Here is an 18,140-nt window from a genome sequence, read left to right as displayed (position 1 = left end):
TCATTTTCTTAGATCCATTTTTTAAAATTATTTGTTCTGTGAGCACTGAGAAGACATGTGTGGTTTGGCCAGACTAGCGATTTGAGTTCGAATAATGTAATGAGGTTAAGTCTATGTATCCGGAATCGATCACTCTTAAAAAGACTTTAAAATCTTAGTTAGATTTTAACTAAGATTTTAAAGGCTTTCAGTGAGGTAGACATGGGTCTTAGACTCATCAGGCATCTTCATAACATGAAGATGCCTGATGAGTCTAAGACCTTGACTGAAAAACTCCTTGCTTCTATATTTCTCCATTTTTCAAAATGTAATCTTGGAACGCTCGAAATTTTAACAATACAATGATTGACAAAAATTTCTTTGTAATCTCGAATTAAGGTATCATTTATGATGTTACGATGTTCTCTTGTTTTGTATGATTTAGTTGCTTGATTCAGTGGATTTTATGGTAGAAAAGTTGGCTCAAACTCTATTTGAATTCTAAATATCTCTTGTATTTTCTCCTATTTCTTTTAAAAGATTTAATAATAATATATTTTCCAGGATTATCTATTCCATAAATGTGATTATTACTGAACAGTTATTTATTTTAAAAATTAGTAACAGTGGCTCACCCAGACTCCTTGGCTCAACAGTGCCAAGGAGTCATGGTACTTCCCAAAGAAAGGAAGAAACAATAGAAAATTTTCCAAAAATCTTTTCCTAATTAAAATGTATTTGTTTTTAATTTATATTGTGTCGTTGTCTTCAATTTCTATACTACTTATGAATTAGCGATCACATAAGATGAAAATTTTATTGAATTCGCATTAAAAAATTTTTTATCCGTTCAACTCGGCTTTCCCAAGATTAGGCTAAATCCTGAGTGCTCCACTGATTAGTAATATTTGTGTTTTATCTTGTAATATAACAAAAAAACTACAATAATAAAGCATGTTTGTTCTCGTTCCTCGACTTTAAGTAAGGTAGAAAAGGAAATGTTTAAACGTGTGACACACAATTGAATTATTATTTATTTTTTCGATAAATATAATTCATTTTAATATCACCCTTACTACTTCGAGAGTAACAGATTATCACTTTTATCGCCTCGTCACGTAATTTCATTGTAATAATGGCTGCCATCGAAAATTCCCATTAAATCTGATTTCACAGAAATATCTGGAAATGAAAGTTATTTTAAAAGCTATTTTGTAGTAAATCTAAACTGATAATTGCATTTAAAATGGATTCGAATGTGTATCCCGAAAAGACGGTTATTTGAAAGAATTAAGTGAGATCATTTTTATTTTCTGAGAAATAATACAGGAACAAAGTCTTTGTTTTAAAACAATCTTTGAAAATGATCGTTTAAAACAATGATGCCCAATCAATGGGCCACATCTGAGCCGCATTAATCTGCTCCATGAACATATTTAACAAATAACTTATAAATATAGTGGAAATAGGCATGCATTTAGTTTATATGGAATATACGAAATAATTGTGGTTACAACTTATGTGCAATTTAGCCAGATTATCGACAAATTTGGACACCACTGATTTAAAATAATAATTATAATTTTTACTTTTATGATGATAATGTAATGACTCATGATTAATCTTTAATGCGGTAAGGAAATTAGTCATTATTTATATCAGAATTAAGGGCTTATTATTATAGATATTAATGAATCACCATTGATAAGTTTCTGTAAATTAAAAAAAAAGAAAATAAACAACAAAATAAGCTTAAAAGAAGCAAAAAATAACAATGAATGACACTATTTTATACAGGCTAATTTTTTTAAAGAGAATAATAATGGATGTTTAATCTACAATGTTTAAACATTTTTCTCAGAATTATGCACGGATGTAGGCCAAGTAGTCATATGGTAATACTTCAGTATATACTCCCACTGTCGTCCCACGTAATTTCGACAACGTAGTTAGATAATGAAAACAGAGACCAGATATGGAAACCGTAGGGACAGGAGGCTCCGATTAGCTATATATAAACTTCCAATGCAAACCGAAATCAAGTTATTTTAATTCAAAACTTTTTCCCCTGAAAACGGTCAATAGATGACCGGAACGACTCCATTGCTAACGAAAAAGCACGATGTACAGAGGCAAGACAGTGCAGTACTAATTTGAGATGGAGAGCATATGTTTTAAATAAATGATTAAAAATTGCTGCCGGCGTTGTAACGATGTCACAATAAATAATTGCTCGTTATATTTTAACTAATTCCACTTACAAATCTGGATAGTTAGGATACAGAAGAAATATTAGGCGATTATTCCTTAAATGTAATATCTAGAACTCGGGCAATATTTATATTTCCAGAATATTATCGATAGGATTTAAAACATTTGTTCTCGTGAATAAAATTCGGAGCTACCCATAAATTACCACATATAAAATATTTTTATTTTTAAAAATCGGAAATTTATTCCCATGGTTAAGAGCATAAGGATGCAAGTTCACATTTCATAATTTTGAGAAAATGACGACAAAGCAGGACGATTATTCTAAATTCTAGTAAAATTTGATTTCATATAATTATTCAAATGATAAACTGAATTTTCCAAATATTTTTTATATGATAAAATAGTTTTTTTATTTATTCTTTTTGTGTATAAAAAATCAATTCTGTAAGACACTGCAATCACTCGAATCTCTATAAAAATGTGAACTTGTACTCATATCCATATGTAAATTTGTTCTATAAGTAAATGGGATACTTTATTATTAACATTTGACTATATCCAATTTGCATTGATGGAAAACATTGACCAAAATGCCATTCGTACTTTTAACTTTTTCATTTTCTCCAAAAAATAAATTGATATATTATAAAAAAAGATATTATTTGTATTTTCTCAACAAGTAATTGTATGAGATAAATCAGAAATAAGCACTTGAGCTTTGAATTTTTATGATTTCTAATGGATTATATTTATATAAATAAAAATTTTTGATGGTATTATTCCTGAGCTAGTCGTTCAGTTAAGTTCATATATATAGATAAATTCGAAGGTTATATCGTTTAATTCGTTTTTTTAAATCGTTAAAAACATTTATTGATTGTGCTTTGCCGCTACTGGTTATATGAACTAATCAATAGATCAATGTTTATAATGTACCGATACAGTACAATATCGCGTGTTTTGAAACGAACTATAAGGACAGGTCACAGAAGCGAGTTCAAACTTTAGCCAATAGTATCGTATACGTCATTGGTTTTAATCACGCGATCTGTCTAATCATTTTTCCAGCTTGCCAAGGCAAGAAATTCTTTAAAAAATATTTTCGTTGCAATTAGTTGCCAAATGACATTGTAATCGGCCTATGCAATTTATTAACGTGACATCCGTGTATTAATCTGAATTAATATAAAAGAGCATTTCGGTATCTGTTTAAGCATTGTTTTTATTTATTTATTTATTTATTTATTTTTGTATTTAATTGAACTCGCTTTTGTGACCTGTCCTTAAACCAATCAAATTATTTCGGTAGATTTTCGAGATATATCAACGAATTCACATCTTCAAAAAGTTCATTCAATGATGATAAATCTTAATATATAGCGTTGTTTTGAGTATATCATTTCTCAGTCCGCAACTGGTCTGCTAGTATTTTTCACATAATTTACCACATATTGATAATGTTACATCGTGTGATGAAAAATAACATAGAAAATCATGCTTCACTGTTTCAAGCAAATATTTATAGTGACATCGTCAGAATTCAGAACTGCAATTTTTAATCATATTTGTAATTAATTTAATTTAAAATATATGCTCTCCACCTCAAATTAGTAGTGTCTTGCCCCTGTACATCACACTTTTCTGTTAGCAATAGAGTCGTGCCAGTCATCTATCTAACTCCTTTCAGAGGAAACGTTTTGAATTGAACTTCTGGTTTGCATTGGAAATTCATATATAGTTATAATCGGGGCTTCCTGCGCCTAATCTTTCCATATCTAGTGGCGACTTTCAGCTATCTAATTCCATTCTCAGACAGGCAGGAAGAAAGACGACAGTGGAAATTTATAAGTCTACAATTTATGAAATAAGACCGCTTCTGATTGATTTGGTTAGTCAGTCAAGTTCAAGATTTCTAAATAAGTGGGCTTAAAAAATTTTTCATAACGTAATTTATCAATTTTTACAATATAAGTATGTATAGTAACAATATAATAGACGAAGAAAGAAGTGAATGAGTATAAAACCATAAACGTTGTTTTATACTCATTTACTTGTCATATGGGGGAGGGGGTTAAACTCCCAAAAGTTCCCCATATGCAAGGTCTTGTGAGGCAAAGTGGAAATTCGAGAAGAGTGTTGTGAATATGAGTTGGGGCATATGAGAAATGCATTATAGAATAAAATAATAAGAATTATTACTACTTTAAAACATGTTTATAAAATTGCACTGTTTCGATTCATTGAAATGTTTAATGATTTTATTCTGAAAATTTTAAATAACTTTACATAGATTTTTAAAAATGTTAATTGAGTAAATTAAGTATAGGCCTATTAATAAACTTTCAAGTTTTCTATTGGTCTATACAAAATGTCATCTTAAAACTTCAGAAAAATTTTAATAAAAAATATTCTTTTCTACATTTTTGGACTCAGGAAACCGTGAAACGTCAGAAATGAAAAATAATAATAATAATCGGGGTTTTCTCTATGTATGGATGTTAGTGTGTGTGGGGGGCACGATTTTGTTCACCCTCTTTGAAGCTTAATAACTCTTTTTATCAAAAAAATTCCGAATTTTGCAAGGGTGGTTTGTTTATTAGGGAGATTAACCACCAAGATTTAATAACATCAAAGTTCAAGAAGTAGGGAGATTATGAGGATCGTGTGTATCTCCATAAGTGTCGGATTTAATGACGATTTTAAAATTATTATTAGCATTTACAATTTTTTATTAAACCCATCCCTACCCTAAAAATTAAGCTTTGTCATTATAAAATAATTAAAAATATAAAATTTTAAATAAAATATCACAACAGATGGCGGCACAAACTCAGTTTTAAATGTCGCCGGCAGAGTTAAAAATCTAGCAACGAATTGCTTATTTATTTATGACGCTATTTAAGTAATTTATTAAAGTGTTAACATTTCTTTAGTGACAGGAAAAAAATTGCAGTTATTTTTGAAATCATACTCAAAAAATATATTTAAAATATATTAACTGTTTTACATTCTTTTGCGGAGGCAGCAGCCTACAAAGGAAGGTCGTCTCCGAAATTTGTGTGAATTGTTCAAGGACTGCTGATGGTGCAAACGGCGAAAAAGGAGGACAACATGCAAAGTTATTTCTTTGCAAAAGTCGTATTTATATTTTTATTAAAAAAAATATATTAAAATAGTAAGTTTTCAGAATTTTATTATATAAAAAAAAAACATTTATTAGTATTTAACATATTTTGCTTCTACTGTTGTTATAAATAAAATAAAGTCTTAGAAAAACACAAAAGATTTATTAAAGTTGGCACAATTACAAGTTTTATCCATTAAAAAAGTAGAAAAATTCAAAAATTATTCCCAGAACAGTTTATATTGTTTGCTACCTCCCACCCAGTCTAGACATTTGCATTGGAAGTAGAGAAATCCTGTGCATCTTGAGCGTTTTTGTAGCCTTTCAGTTTGCAATTTCTTAAACACTTTTGCTTATCGAAAGGGCACGCTTCCAATCCTATTTTTTAAATTAATTGAAATGTTAATTTTAAAATCATAAAACAAAGCAATAATAAGATATTCAAAGATTATTTACCCGCAACAGAAATCAGAAGAATTAAACAGACGATGAATATCGTTTTCATGTTACTTCAAAAAAGTTTTCTAAAAATAGAACGTCATAAAATAACAATTAAATCGTTTTTAGTAACTTAGCATTAAAAATAATTATATTGATACTTTATTACTTAAAAACTAAGTATAAAATCTTAAATATTTGATATATTTAAGTACTTTTATACATGGAATATTAAATTTGATAATGTCAGATACGAATATAAAAAAGGAAGTTAAATCATTTTACATTCCCGACCGTTATGTGTACATAACAAGGGAAAGTATAAGAGTTGTGTCAAATTTGATCCTCCGAGTATTTTGCAAATTTCCATGTTTTGAGACCTCCTGAATCCAGAAAAAAAAAAAAAAAGCAAAGAAAAGAATAAAAGAATATTGTGTGTGTTGGCATCTCTCTCGCTTAATATCTCAGGATAGGGTAAAAATTAAGAAACGAAATTTGGCATGTTGGCTTGTATATGAGGGGCATTGATACTATTAAATTTTGGTGATGAAAGGTCGTGAGGGTGGGGAGATAGAGGTCATGTATCTCGAGACGGGTAAGACTTAATAACGAATAGTCTTCATTAACATTTATACTTTTTTTTTTTTAAATAAAACTCGTCCCTATCCTTAAAATTAAGCTTTTGCCATTTCATAGTAATTAAAAATATTAAAAGTTTTTTCTAACAAATCTGAAAATAGATGGCACCACACTCAAGTTGAGGGGTGTTTTTTTTGCTTGATAATGCAATTTAAAAAAAATAAAAACTCATAACAGCCGGGAAAGTTATGCAACTCTCGTTGAAAGTTTTTATTATTATTCTAAAATGATTTTACCCGAAAGTTTTATTAAATTACACTAAAATATTTAACGTTTAGAAAATGCTTTATCAGACAGTTGCATAGCCAAAGTGATAAAGGGTTTCAGTCTGTCGCTCCGGAGGAGAAATCGGACATTAAAGCTTGATAGAGAACCCTACAATTTTTCATGGGATATCAGTCCCATATATCAAAATAGTGAGAAATCAAATGGTTTCTCACTACTGTTCGTTTTGTGGGACTGGCCGAACTTATAATTACAAGGCTCTTCAAAAATTACTAATACATTTTATACATGAAGTCATCTTCCTACATTATTATTGGTATTTAAAAGGGGGGAATCAGTCATACAGAAGTCGATCAATATTTTCATTGGCTAATGAACATAAACATAGTTTAAAAAGTTACTTTAAATTTAACGTTTCTCTATTATTTATTTTGTTTTTAATTCTGAGTTTATCTTCAACTATATTGATAATTTAATGCCAAATCATAATAATCAACACTTTAAATTCACATTTTAGAACTGTTCTTGTTAGTTGCAGTAAAACCTGTGGAAAAATGAAACATGAATAAAACAAATTTTTGAAACAGAGCAATTTTCCGAATTTAAAAAAAAAAAAAACTGTTTAAAACGTAAATCTGCCAAACCGGAAAAAATATTTGGTAGGGCCTACCGTGTGATTCCGTTTTACACAGGTTTTACTGTATTTATATTTATTTCATGTACGAAACTCAATTTTACACAATATTTTATCTAATTTAAGTCAATATAAATTTATTTTTTTAAATGGTAACAAGAATAATTTTTTTTAATGCAAGGATTATTATAACTTTAATTACTAAACGATCATTATCGTGATTTAAATCTAAAGATAATCATGGAAATTATTGATAATTTTATATTGTTAAAAGGTTCTTTATATGGTTTATATAGTTTAGAACGGTTAAATTATCACAGAATAAATATTTTGACGTTAAAGTAACGATAAATTATCGAGATCAAATAACCTTATCAACCTTAAAAATGATTTTATTTCTATAATTTCTATATATTTTGAACAGAGAGAGAATAGTGTTTAGTTAATAAAACTAATATTTACTTTTACACTTTCATAAACAAAGTTATAAATACGCTTTACTGGCATTCAATTTAACAACGAAACTTCAAATGCGCTTTATATTTTACTCATTCGTCCTCTTTAAATCTAACAAAACTGTACAGAAAATGACTGTAGATCACATATTAACTAGTAGTAGTATTATAAAAACGTTTCTATAGCTTAATGTCTGGAATTTTAATGTTAACATCGAGTGGGCAAAGTATACACGTACAGGTCTGCCAATCCTATCGAATTTCAGATTTTTTTCTTATCAAACATTAAACAAAATTACAGTTCTAATTTACTCATTATTTATAACCTTTACATTTAAATGTGTTAACTAATTACTTAAAAATCTAGAATTAGATATAGCCTAACTCACCGAACAGAATTATTGCCAGAGAGAGAGAGAGAGACACTTCACTTCTAAAATGTGCCTTCTTGAACTTTAGTAACATTAAATGACGTCATAAACCAGTTTTTATACTGATGTAATATCCTTTCCCACCCGCAAATTATGACGTCGTGGACGGGGAAGTGCATTCTTCTCTCGAAATTTCGAAAGTTGTTGCATTTACAGATGAAAGACTAAAAGATTTCATAATCAATTTCTTGTATAATATTTAATAAAATATTGCCCAAGTTTCGAAAGTAGAATTACTATTTATTGTATATATTAAATGTATTGTTCAATTATACTAGTATAATAATATAATTTATTATAATATTAATTATAAGTAATTATATTTTCAGTTAAAATTTATATTATTAACATCTTTAAACTTCTTGTATATAATTTAAAGTACAGTTTTTAATGATATTAAATTATTATCCTCATTATCATCATCATCATCAAAAATAGTTTAAGAAAAATTATTGAAAGTGATTTTTGTAATTTTATCTGATGCTTATTGATTTGTATATTTATATTTTAATATTTAAAGCACCATATTATATTACAAAAATTTTAAAAACTTAATATAATTCTATTTTTATGATTAAAGTTAAATATTAATTAAACTTCGAACAAATCTTGTTTAAATTAATATTTTTCCAGTATTTAATAAATACACTTTCAGTTTTGTGTAGCCATTCATCTGTAAATGAAGCTTCGAAATTCCGAGAGAAGAATGCAGTTCTCACGCACAACGCCATAATTTTCGGATGGGAAATTAGCACAAAATATGGAAGACAAAAATTTGAGCACTTTTGAGCGGTAATTCTGATAAACCTAAACAGTTATAACTCATTAGAAAGCTTAGATAACACGTGATACTTTATCGTAGGACCGTTCCTTTATCATAATGGAATATTGAAATTATTTAATAATTTTGCTGCTTGATTTCTAGGACTTTTTGGTCTTTCTGCTGAATTATTTCATTACATGTTTTTCAGATTTCATTCCATTTACTCTCCACAGTTTATTCCCACTTTTTGTTTATCTAAATAATCTCTAAAAAAAAGAAGTTTCAGTAAACCCACAAGTCTACGGGGTTAAAGTCCAAAGAGTTGATCTAGCCACTGCATGACTTTCGTTCCTGTTTTGTCAAGAAAATCTTAACTTGTTTTTTGTATGTGCTTCGAGTCGTCGTCCTTCTCTAATAATAATTTTTTTGAATGTTTACAATACAAACTCTTCAAAACAGATGTCATCTTCCGAAATAGTCTTTTAAATTATAAGTTTTGATCCAGAGTCGTATTTATTTTGATAAGATCACTGAAGCTTTTATAGATAAACACAATACTACCATTTCTCGATCTTTTGTTTTATATGTTTTTTAAATAATTTAGCTCTTCATCATCCCTAATTTAGGTGTAGTTTATATTATTTTTAGCTAAAATCATTTATCTTAATATCATCTAACCAAACAATCCGCTCCTAATCGTCCACATTCTAATACAGTACTGATGAAGTTCGAATTATTCAAAGCAAACTTTGTTTCTCCTCTCAACGGTTCAACGTTTTATTTTTATTTTCTTTTGCTTTCCGATAAAGAAGCTATTTTCTGAGCAATTTTATTAAAACGTAATTTACAGAATGTCTTACAGTATTATAATATATTATAATTTTATCTTTATAATACCTTTATTTTTGCAAAATACAGTGCATTTAGGATTGACATCAATCATCACTTACCCCCCCCTCTGTGTGGGTGTGTGTGTGGGTGTGTGTGTATGTGCGCGCGCGGCGCGCAAATTACATAATATGTTACAAACCATGACGTACAAACAACAATCTAAACATTTTTTACATATGAAATTTTGGGGCGGGTCTTTGCGTATATATCTGAACTCAGGAGACCGAGACGAGTTCAACGATACTCTAGAACCGGACCGGAGACGAAAAATGGAAAAGTTATCATACTTTTTTCCAGCGATCGCGCGATGATCGGAAGTCGCGTCGCTCTCTCCGCTGTAGTATCGCGTGTTTAACCCTCCTAGAGATGACCGTAGTCCGACGTCATGGTTTGCAGACTTTATCGCAAGATGGCAGTACTAGCAACTATGGTGCCGTCTTCATGAGAGCATTAAAAAAGTATGATAACTTTTATTTTTCGTCTCCGGTCCAAAAATAGGGTACCGTTGAACTCGTGGTCTCGGTCCCTTGCGTTCAAATATATAATCAAAGTCCTGAAATTCCATAGGTGGTAATCTATAGTACACCCTTGGATGATTGTTATTTGCCAATTGGATAGGCCTAAACACAAATATTTGTATATAATCTTTCGGTCTACAGAATGGAATTATAATTATTATCTCAAACTCAATCCTAAATAAGCACAATTAAACTGGCATAATTAGGGATAAAATAGAATCCTACCAATCTGAAGCCAACTGCAGTGTTAGGCTACTCTATTTTGCATAACCACTCAGGCATTTATTTTCTAAAGATTTAATCTGCAGTCATTTAATAAACATTTCTCTTATCTGATCTTTAAGCGTTCTATTATTAATTTTTTAATTTCTACTTACGTTGCTCTTCCAGTCGTTCTCTCTCTATTCACATTACGTAACTATCAGCCGGTGCTTAAATTCACAAACAATTACTGTATAAACATTGCCCGCGCCGCGCCATCTTTTCTATTACAATAAATTTTGCCAACCTTTTACACTAAACATAGTTTTTTTATTTTTATTTAAATTATTTACTGTTTTAGTTATAAAGTAACATTCTTTCTTCCTCCTGTATCCAGAACGGAATTTTTTGATGGATATTTGCATACGAAGTCATCATTACTATCAGCGCCATCTACATTTCTTTTCTAAAAACACTTGCCATCGAGGTTACCGGAAGCGTCGCCATTTTGTATACCTAGGTTCACATTAACCCTATATTTTAATCTATTTTTCTTTTGTCTATTATAATATCTAAATATGGCAATTCACTCTTATTGTCTATATTATTCTCTAATTCACTATCAAACTTTAATTTGCCACAAAAGCTATTTACAATTTTCATGATATTATTTATTTTTGTTATATCATATATAACGCCTATATTTAATTACTTTTAGAGCTTCTATTGGTAATTGATCATACATATTTTTTTCTTTTAATATTATTGGTATTAAAAGAAAAAGATATGGTATGTAAAATTATCTTATGATTATTAAATACCTTCCTAAATCTGCATTTAAAATTTTCTAATTCTAAATCTTCCACTGAACCTCTTATTTATAATGACGACAGGCTAATAATGACCCACAAAAGGCACAAAACAGTACAAAGAATGTAAAGAAATACAAGCTCAATGGGTATTTGCCAGCAGATAGAAAATAAGTTAATTGAAGACTGAAGTAGAATGAATAAACGATTTGCTTGGTTAATAGCGCGATAACAAGTATTGTATTAGGTTTTATCCAAACTCTAGAATATTTATATGTAAAAGAAGGAAAGGGAAAATAGATAAAAATGTTATCATTGCGCGTTAAAGAGGAAATTTGTGAAGTGAATATCCGTAAAGCATGAAATGAATGTATAAAAGCTATTTTATTTATCTCTAAAACGATCTATTGTTACTAGCAATACTGTTTCTACTACTTGTGTAAGTATATATTATTTCTTTGTTAATAGTGAAATTGAAATAAAGGAATTTCAAATATTGAATTTATGAGAAATTCAATACCAGTTTACACCCTGAAACAACGTCTAAATGTCTGTCTAAATCAAAAACATGAAAATTACGATTAAATTAGATTTTATGACAGACTTTATCACTTTATTTAGCGCAAATTTGTTCATTATTTTATAATTCATTCATAATGGAGGAATTTTTTATATAGACGAAAGAGAATTTATATATTGTATATATATGAAAGAGAAAATTGAAAATTAGAATAATAACGATAACTTTTCATACAAACAATATGAAAAATCATCTGAATATTTTAGACCTAATAAAAACTAAATTTAACCTAAACAATAGGTTTTATCATTCTATTTAACTATTAATCTTTACATTTGGGCAGGAAAATATTTCACTATTGTTATAGGCTACAGAGTAGCCCTATTAACTGTTATTACTGTTATTGACTAATCGTCGTATCAAAAACTATAACAGTCTTGAATCGAAGCTTAAAAAACGAGCTTAAATCTAATTTTTGTTTCTAAATAAATATTGAATCGATGTACAAAATAACTCATAAAATTAGAAAAAAAAAATGAAATTTAGTGTGCACGGTCATAGTGTTCATAACGTCGAACTCATAAAGAATCTCCACGACATATTTCTTTTTACACAGCATTATCAAGAAATCGCTTTGTAAAGAATTTATGTGATAGAATTCAAAGCAAAATGCTGCTCGCATTCTAATAACGTTATCAAAGTTTACCAATTCTTAGAAATAATTTCGCTCGAACGATTCTAGTTGATATATTTACAACTCACGTACCCATTTAATATGTTTTGTATGAAATTCTGCTCTACTTCCACCATTCAACATTTACGAGAAAGACTGTATTTTATATTATCATTTCTATTTTATGGCGTAACTTTTTTACTTATTTCTATTTATTTTCTAAAGTTTGAATTTCTAAAAATAACTGTATTTTTTTAATTAACCTAAAAATTTACGAATGAAAATAGCGTGTTCATTGTCACTGTCTATTCCAACACATAAATAGTAGACTCATAATTCATGTGACTCTTCAACAGGTCCTTCCCCGAACGCAGTGGTTATGTTTAGTCTATGTTAGAAACTGAAGAATACAGTGGCGTAGCGAGGGGGGTGCAAGGGGTGTATCATGCCCCGGGCGCCACTCGCAGAGGGGGCGCCCAAATGGTCTCCAAGACAAATTATATGTATTTCTGGAAGGGGGAGGGGCGCCAATAAAGTGTCGTGCCCCGGGCGCCAGTTATGTTCGCTACGCCACTGGAAGAATAACGATATAAGTATATAAATCTGCAGTTTAGAGTGCAATATTAAATAAATAGCAGCGAGTACAACATTTAACATGACTTACCTTGAGAATAAAATTACAATATTTTGCTCGAAAAAGTGATGAACGTTTTTGCCAACTTACAGTGACCTCGACAATGCAGACATGCGCTTTAGGATCTGTTATTAAGGTTTTGCAATTCCCACTAGTTTACATTACTCACTGGCCAAAAAAATATAAAAAGTTCTGTCCCAATTTCTCCTATATATATAAAATACTCAACTTAAAATCGTTATGATACTTTTTCCTTGATAAAAAAATACAAATAGGAGTACAGTAGAGCATCGATTATCCGACCCCGATTAACCGATTTATCGGTTAACCGACCGCGTTCTAGTCGGCAAATTCAAATGTCCGCTAGTGATGTGGCGCTACAATATTTGGTTATGTCTTGGCTACTTTAATATTATTTTTGTTAAATTTTTGCATGTTTTAGCTGGCAGCACTTGTTCGACCATGAAAGGGAGGCTAGTATTTAAACCAGGCCTAATACACTATACTAATAATGTATTTTTTCATACTTTTCGGTTATCCGACTTTTCAGTTATCCGACCAACCCCAGTCCCCAAATTAAGTCGGATAAACGATGCTCTACTGTATTCCTAAAGATATTCGCACTATAATAGGTTATTTCCTAAAATGGCGGCACGTAAAATCGATGAATTGTCACCAAAGTTTTGAATAAGTGACAATCCCTAGTAAATCTACAAATAAACATTTTTAAGTAGACAAAGTCGATCGCGGATGAATATTTATTGGAGAAGTTAGAGTTTGTGAAAAAATTAATAGCACTAATTTTGGACGATAATGCGACTTGTCAAAATAATTAAACTATCACGCAATGACTTCAGAAAAGTCTTTCGAATTAATAAAACTCATTTATTTAGCCTTCTATTTCAGAATTAAGAAAACAAATGATAATTCACATCACGCTGACAATTACTTTTATCCATAAAACAGCATTTTAAAACTGTTTTACAGCAATCAAAGCTACATTCTTTGAGTTTTTACCTACTCATTGATGAAAATAATTTTTATTTAAATCTACTAATTAGCATGATATTAATTCTACATCGGTTTTTTTTCGTGTTTTTATTAAGTGGCAAAATTTTAAACACGACTTAGATTGTATACTAGTATACTACCAAATAATCTATTTGAAAGTAAGCAAAATGAAGCTATTTTTGAAATAGAAAACAAGTGGATGTTAACGAAGTATTTAAAAAATTTTACGTTTTTATAACGTCATGAATGTGGAAGGACTAAGCCCTAAGTATCGCAAGGCCCTTTATTTTATTTAAGGGACTAAAATTTCTAGTTGGGCCACTGTTTCTGAGCATGCGTAAGCCTACTGCTCGACACAGAAATGCAAATAAGTCTTATTTGCATTTCTGTGTCGAGCAGTAGGCTTACGCATGCTCAGAAACAGTGTAATCTTATTTAATAAGATTACATTTTGAACACAGACTTAGGAGTCAGTTCATGAAAGAATACTCTATTCTAGAAATGCTTTTTGTTTTATTTAAAGCCCTCTTCAGATTGCTAAACTATAGCGTTTTAAAATTTTTAAATCTTTTCATTAACATCGTCTATTTATTTTCAAGCAAGCGCCATTAAATCGCGACAAGTAGCATAAGAGCTGAACTATTTCATTGCTAGCCACAAAGTCACAAACTATTTCATTGTTAGTCACAGACTTTGTGACTAGCAATGATGCAAACCTTCTAAATTTTTTGAAATGATAGTTAATAATTTTGCAATTTGTGTGCTATTTAAGAATATTTATCGAAATTTTGAAAAGTGTGAACTATTTCCTTTAACGTTTCTAAGATCCATCGCTTAGATAGTGTCGATGAATGTAAAACAGATAGATTAAATGGCATATCACAAGGCAATAAACTTATATATAGAACGCTAGAACATACAACAGACCTGAAAGACCTGGCACTCTTCGGCCTACCTAGGTCCTTGTGCCACAAACATCCCAAATCCAACAACCAAAATTATTCTGAAATACGTTCTACATTACAAATGTCGCTTCGATTTAATGCTCAGTGAAAAGTTGATTTTCGTTTTAAAATGATTTGAAATATTTTAGATAATCGAACAGTTTAGCGATTTGGTAATTATGTGTTTGCAAAAAATCTCTCCCAAAAGTGTAGCCAAAGACAATAAATATCCGGTAAAAAGTATATAAAAGGCAGCTTGCACATCATCTAATCGCAAGCATTGAACGCGTTTATCCTGTTGTATAGGGGCTGACATTTTCACTTTTAAAAGATGATCATTGAACCATTTTTTTACCAGTCCTGCTTGAAGTAATTTTGGAATTCTGAAAATAAGTAGTATAATCAAAGTCATTTAAAATATAAATGGTACAACAGATTTATAACTGCAACGGAAATTTTAAAATATTAATAATAAATTTTGATACTTACATTTCGTTGAAATATTCTGTGAATGATGAATTTTGTTGAAGAGCTATGGCCATGGAACTGCTATAAAATGAATCACTAGAGACATGAAATTTCCATTCTCCAAATTGATTTATTGCAGCCAGTGTACCAACTCGATCCAAAATTAGAGCAAAGTCTTCTTCTAATGTTTTTGTAAGTAGATCTGTGATAGATGATCCACTGTTTCCTTTTTTCGAAATGTATTTTCCAATTGTCTTCATGGTTTCTGATGTACTTTTCTGAAATTTTAAAAGCAAGAAATGAAATATAATTTAATTTTATGTATCAATTTAGATGTCTGTTAGATGACCGGCATGACTCTATTGTTAAAGGAAAATCATGTACTATACAAGGGCAAATTACCACTAATTTGAGGTGGAGAGCATATATTTTAAACTAAAGAAATTAAAAATATGATTAAAAATTGCAACCCGGCATTGTGACGATGTCACAATAAATAATTGCTCGTTATTTACAACATAATAAATTGATTGTGAAGTGTTTCTATATATCCTGTACACGTAAAACAATTGCAAAAATATTAATCTTTATTTTAAATAAATTTAATTATTAAGTAATTATTACGATAAGATCTTAAAATTCTCATAAATTTGTATTATTATTTACCACAAAACTATCATATTCTGCACTTCCAATCATAGTACCGCATTGTAAACGATTTTGTAAGAGGGCCGTTTTAAGTTCAGCTACTGAGTTTATCGGTGAATAATGTCCCGGTAATGACATAAAAGACGTAAGAATTCCAGAATAAGAAGCAGTCAAAACTAAACCAGCAAAAAACCATGAAATTATCATAAAGCGAATTCTCGTTTCTATAAAATAACAGCTATCACCTATAAAAAAATTTAAATACCTTATTAGAATAACAGAATTAGTTTACAAATAATTATCAGCACGAATGAATATACCTTTTAACATAAGCGTTTCGAACATATACCAATAAATTCGGCTAATACTTAGCTTACGTTCTAAATGGATAAATGAATGTATAATTAAACCAAAAATTATAAATGTACAAATAACTCCTATCCACAGCTGGAAAATAAATAATCATCTTTATTTATTTATATTTGAGAAAATAATGTTTTGTATATATATTTTTTATACCTGAAGAGGAAATGGCCTAACAACAGCCAAAACCTTTGATTTTTCTTGGGGGGAATGAGTTACAAAAGTAACGCTTTGAGTTATGTAAGGAAAAGTAAAGCTTACTGCCTTTTTTCTTTCCTCTGTAATCGATAAAGTGGCTAAGGCAATATCCGCTTCCTAAAAATAATTTTAAAAATTGTTATATAATACGTAAATGAAGATCTGATAAAATATTTAGGTTTACTTTTGTTTGCAACATTCCAATTAATCCTGTCCATTCTCCATTTTCTTTTTTCACTCCCCACTGTTTGTCTTTGGGAATTAAAAGACTATACCTGTAAATGTATTCAATTTAGGCTATAAGAAGAGTTGAATGTTTAAGAATTTTATATTATAAATATTTCATTTGTACGGTTACAAAATTAACAAGTCAATGCAAGACGTATTAAAAAAATTAAGACGAAAAGTGAAAAATATCTTTTAGGTAATGGCATTTATATATTCTTACGAAAAATTCAGTTTAGAAGCCATGACTTTGAGTAAATTATAATCTATTCCAGCTTGAGGAATTATTTTATTTCCTTCCATTTTTATAACCATCGATATATCCCACTAAAATTTAAATTTAAATTAGTTAATTAGTAGTAATAATCAGGGTCGGATCTACATAGGGTTTAATAGGGCTTAAGTCCTGGTACCTCAAGTGTCAAGGGCCCACAAAAATTGAATTATTACCATAAATTTTTAATACTTTTCCATTAACAATGAGCACTAATCGTAAAGTAAAAATTAGTTAATAATAATGATAATCTATAGTATTATTTTTAGTAACAAAAAATGGGGCCCCAGTGGACTTAATTAAGCCCTAGTCCCAGAAAAAGCTAGATCCGCCCCTGGTAATAATGGTTACTTAATGAATGAGGAAAAAAATGGCATCGTTTTATGTTTTAACTCACTGGCAATACTGCTACTTTCAGTGGTTTTGCTTGGAGATTTTCGAGTCCTATTTTATATAATTTTATCCGTTTAATAACTCCACTTTTATTAATCTGCGATAATTAAAATTCTCATTAATTAATTATATCAAATTTATGTTAGAAACGGTGAAAAAATAAAAAATACTCTAAAATAAAATCCTCTCTTCTTATCAAATTTACGTAAGTTTTCACTTGATGATGTAGAAAATATCTGCACCTTAACACCTAGAGTCTGAAGTTGAACGAATGGGCAAAAAAAAGCTAAGCTATCTGTAATAATTGATTAAAATATAAAATAAATTGTTTCTAAACATGTTCATTTGGATGAACTAAAAACAATCTTACTCGAATTATTCAAATAAAATACTTTTATCATTCTAATATTTCTTTTATTAATTTGGCTTTTTATAATTTCAATATTTGTATTTTGATTTTCGCAGAAA

At 29.5% G+C, this 18,140-nt stretch overlaps 1 protein-coding gene and 1 long non-coding RNA gene across 3 annotated transcripts; both read right to left on the bottom strand.

The window, feature by feature from the left end:
* Positions 1-5,460: 5,460 nt before the first annotated feature.
* Positions 5,461-10,851, bottom strand: LOC136986635 (uncharacterized). Its single transcript, XR_010882507.1, has 3 exons — positions 10,689-10,851; positions 5,774-5,841; positions 5,461-5,695 (listed from the first exon to the last, which is right to left on the bottom strand). It is a non-coding gene; the product is annotated as an uncharacterized lncRNA (long non-coding RNA).
* Positions 10,852-15,159: 4,308 nt separating this feature from the next.
* On the bottom strand, positions 15,160-18,140 carry LOC136986693 (glutamate receptor ionotropic, delta-1-like). 2 transcript variants are annotated; one of them, XM_067284271.1, is made up of 10 exons: positions 18,043-18,140; positions 17,843-17,967; positions 17,677-17,769; positions 17,229-17,332; positions 16,965-17,055; positions 16,739-16,897; positions 16,540-16,666; positions 16,238-16,464; positions 15,593-15,849; positions 15,160-15,486 (listed from the first exon to the last, which is right to left on the bottom strand). In XM_067284271.1, exons 1-10 carry the CDS (start codon positions 18,071-18,073, stop codon positions 15,249-15,251), a joined length of 1,452 nt encoding a protein of 483 aa, XP_067140372.1. In that variant the 5' UTR covers positions 18,074-18,140; the 3' UTR covers positions 15,160-15,248. The 2 variants fall into 2 exon arrangements, with proteins under 2 accessions (XP_067140372.1, XP_067140373.1); XM_067284272.1 differs by having other exon boundaries at positions 16,238-16,395.

The sequence above is a fragment of the Centruroides vittatus genome, unplaced genomic scaffold (genome assembly GCF_030686945.1).
Source record: "Centruroides vittatus isolate TY-2023 unplaced genomic scaffold, ASM3068694v2 scaffold_1167, whole genome shotgun sequence".
In the NCBI taxonomy this organism is placed as follows: domain Eukaryota; kingdom Metazoa; phylum Arthropoda; class Arachnida; order Scorpiones; family Buthidae; genus Centruroides; species Centruroides vittatus.
This window is presented reverse-complemented; position numbering and strand designations above follow the sequence as displayed.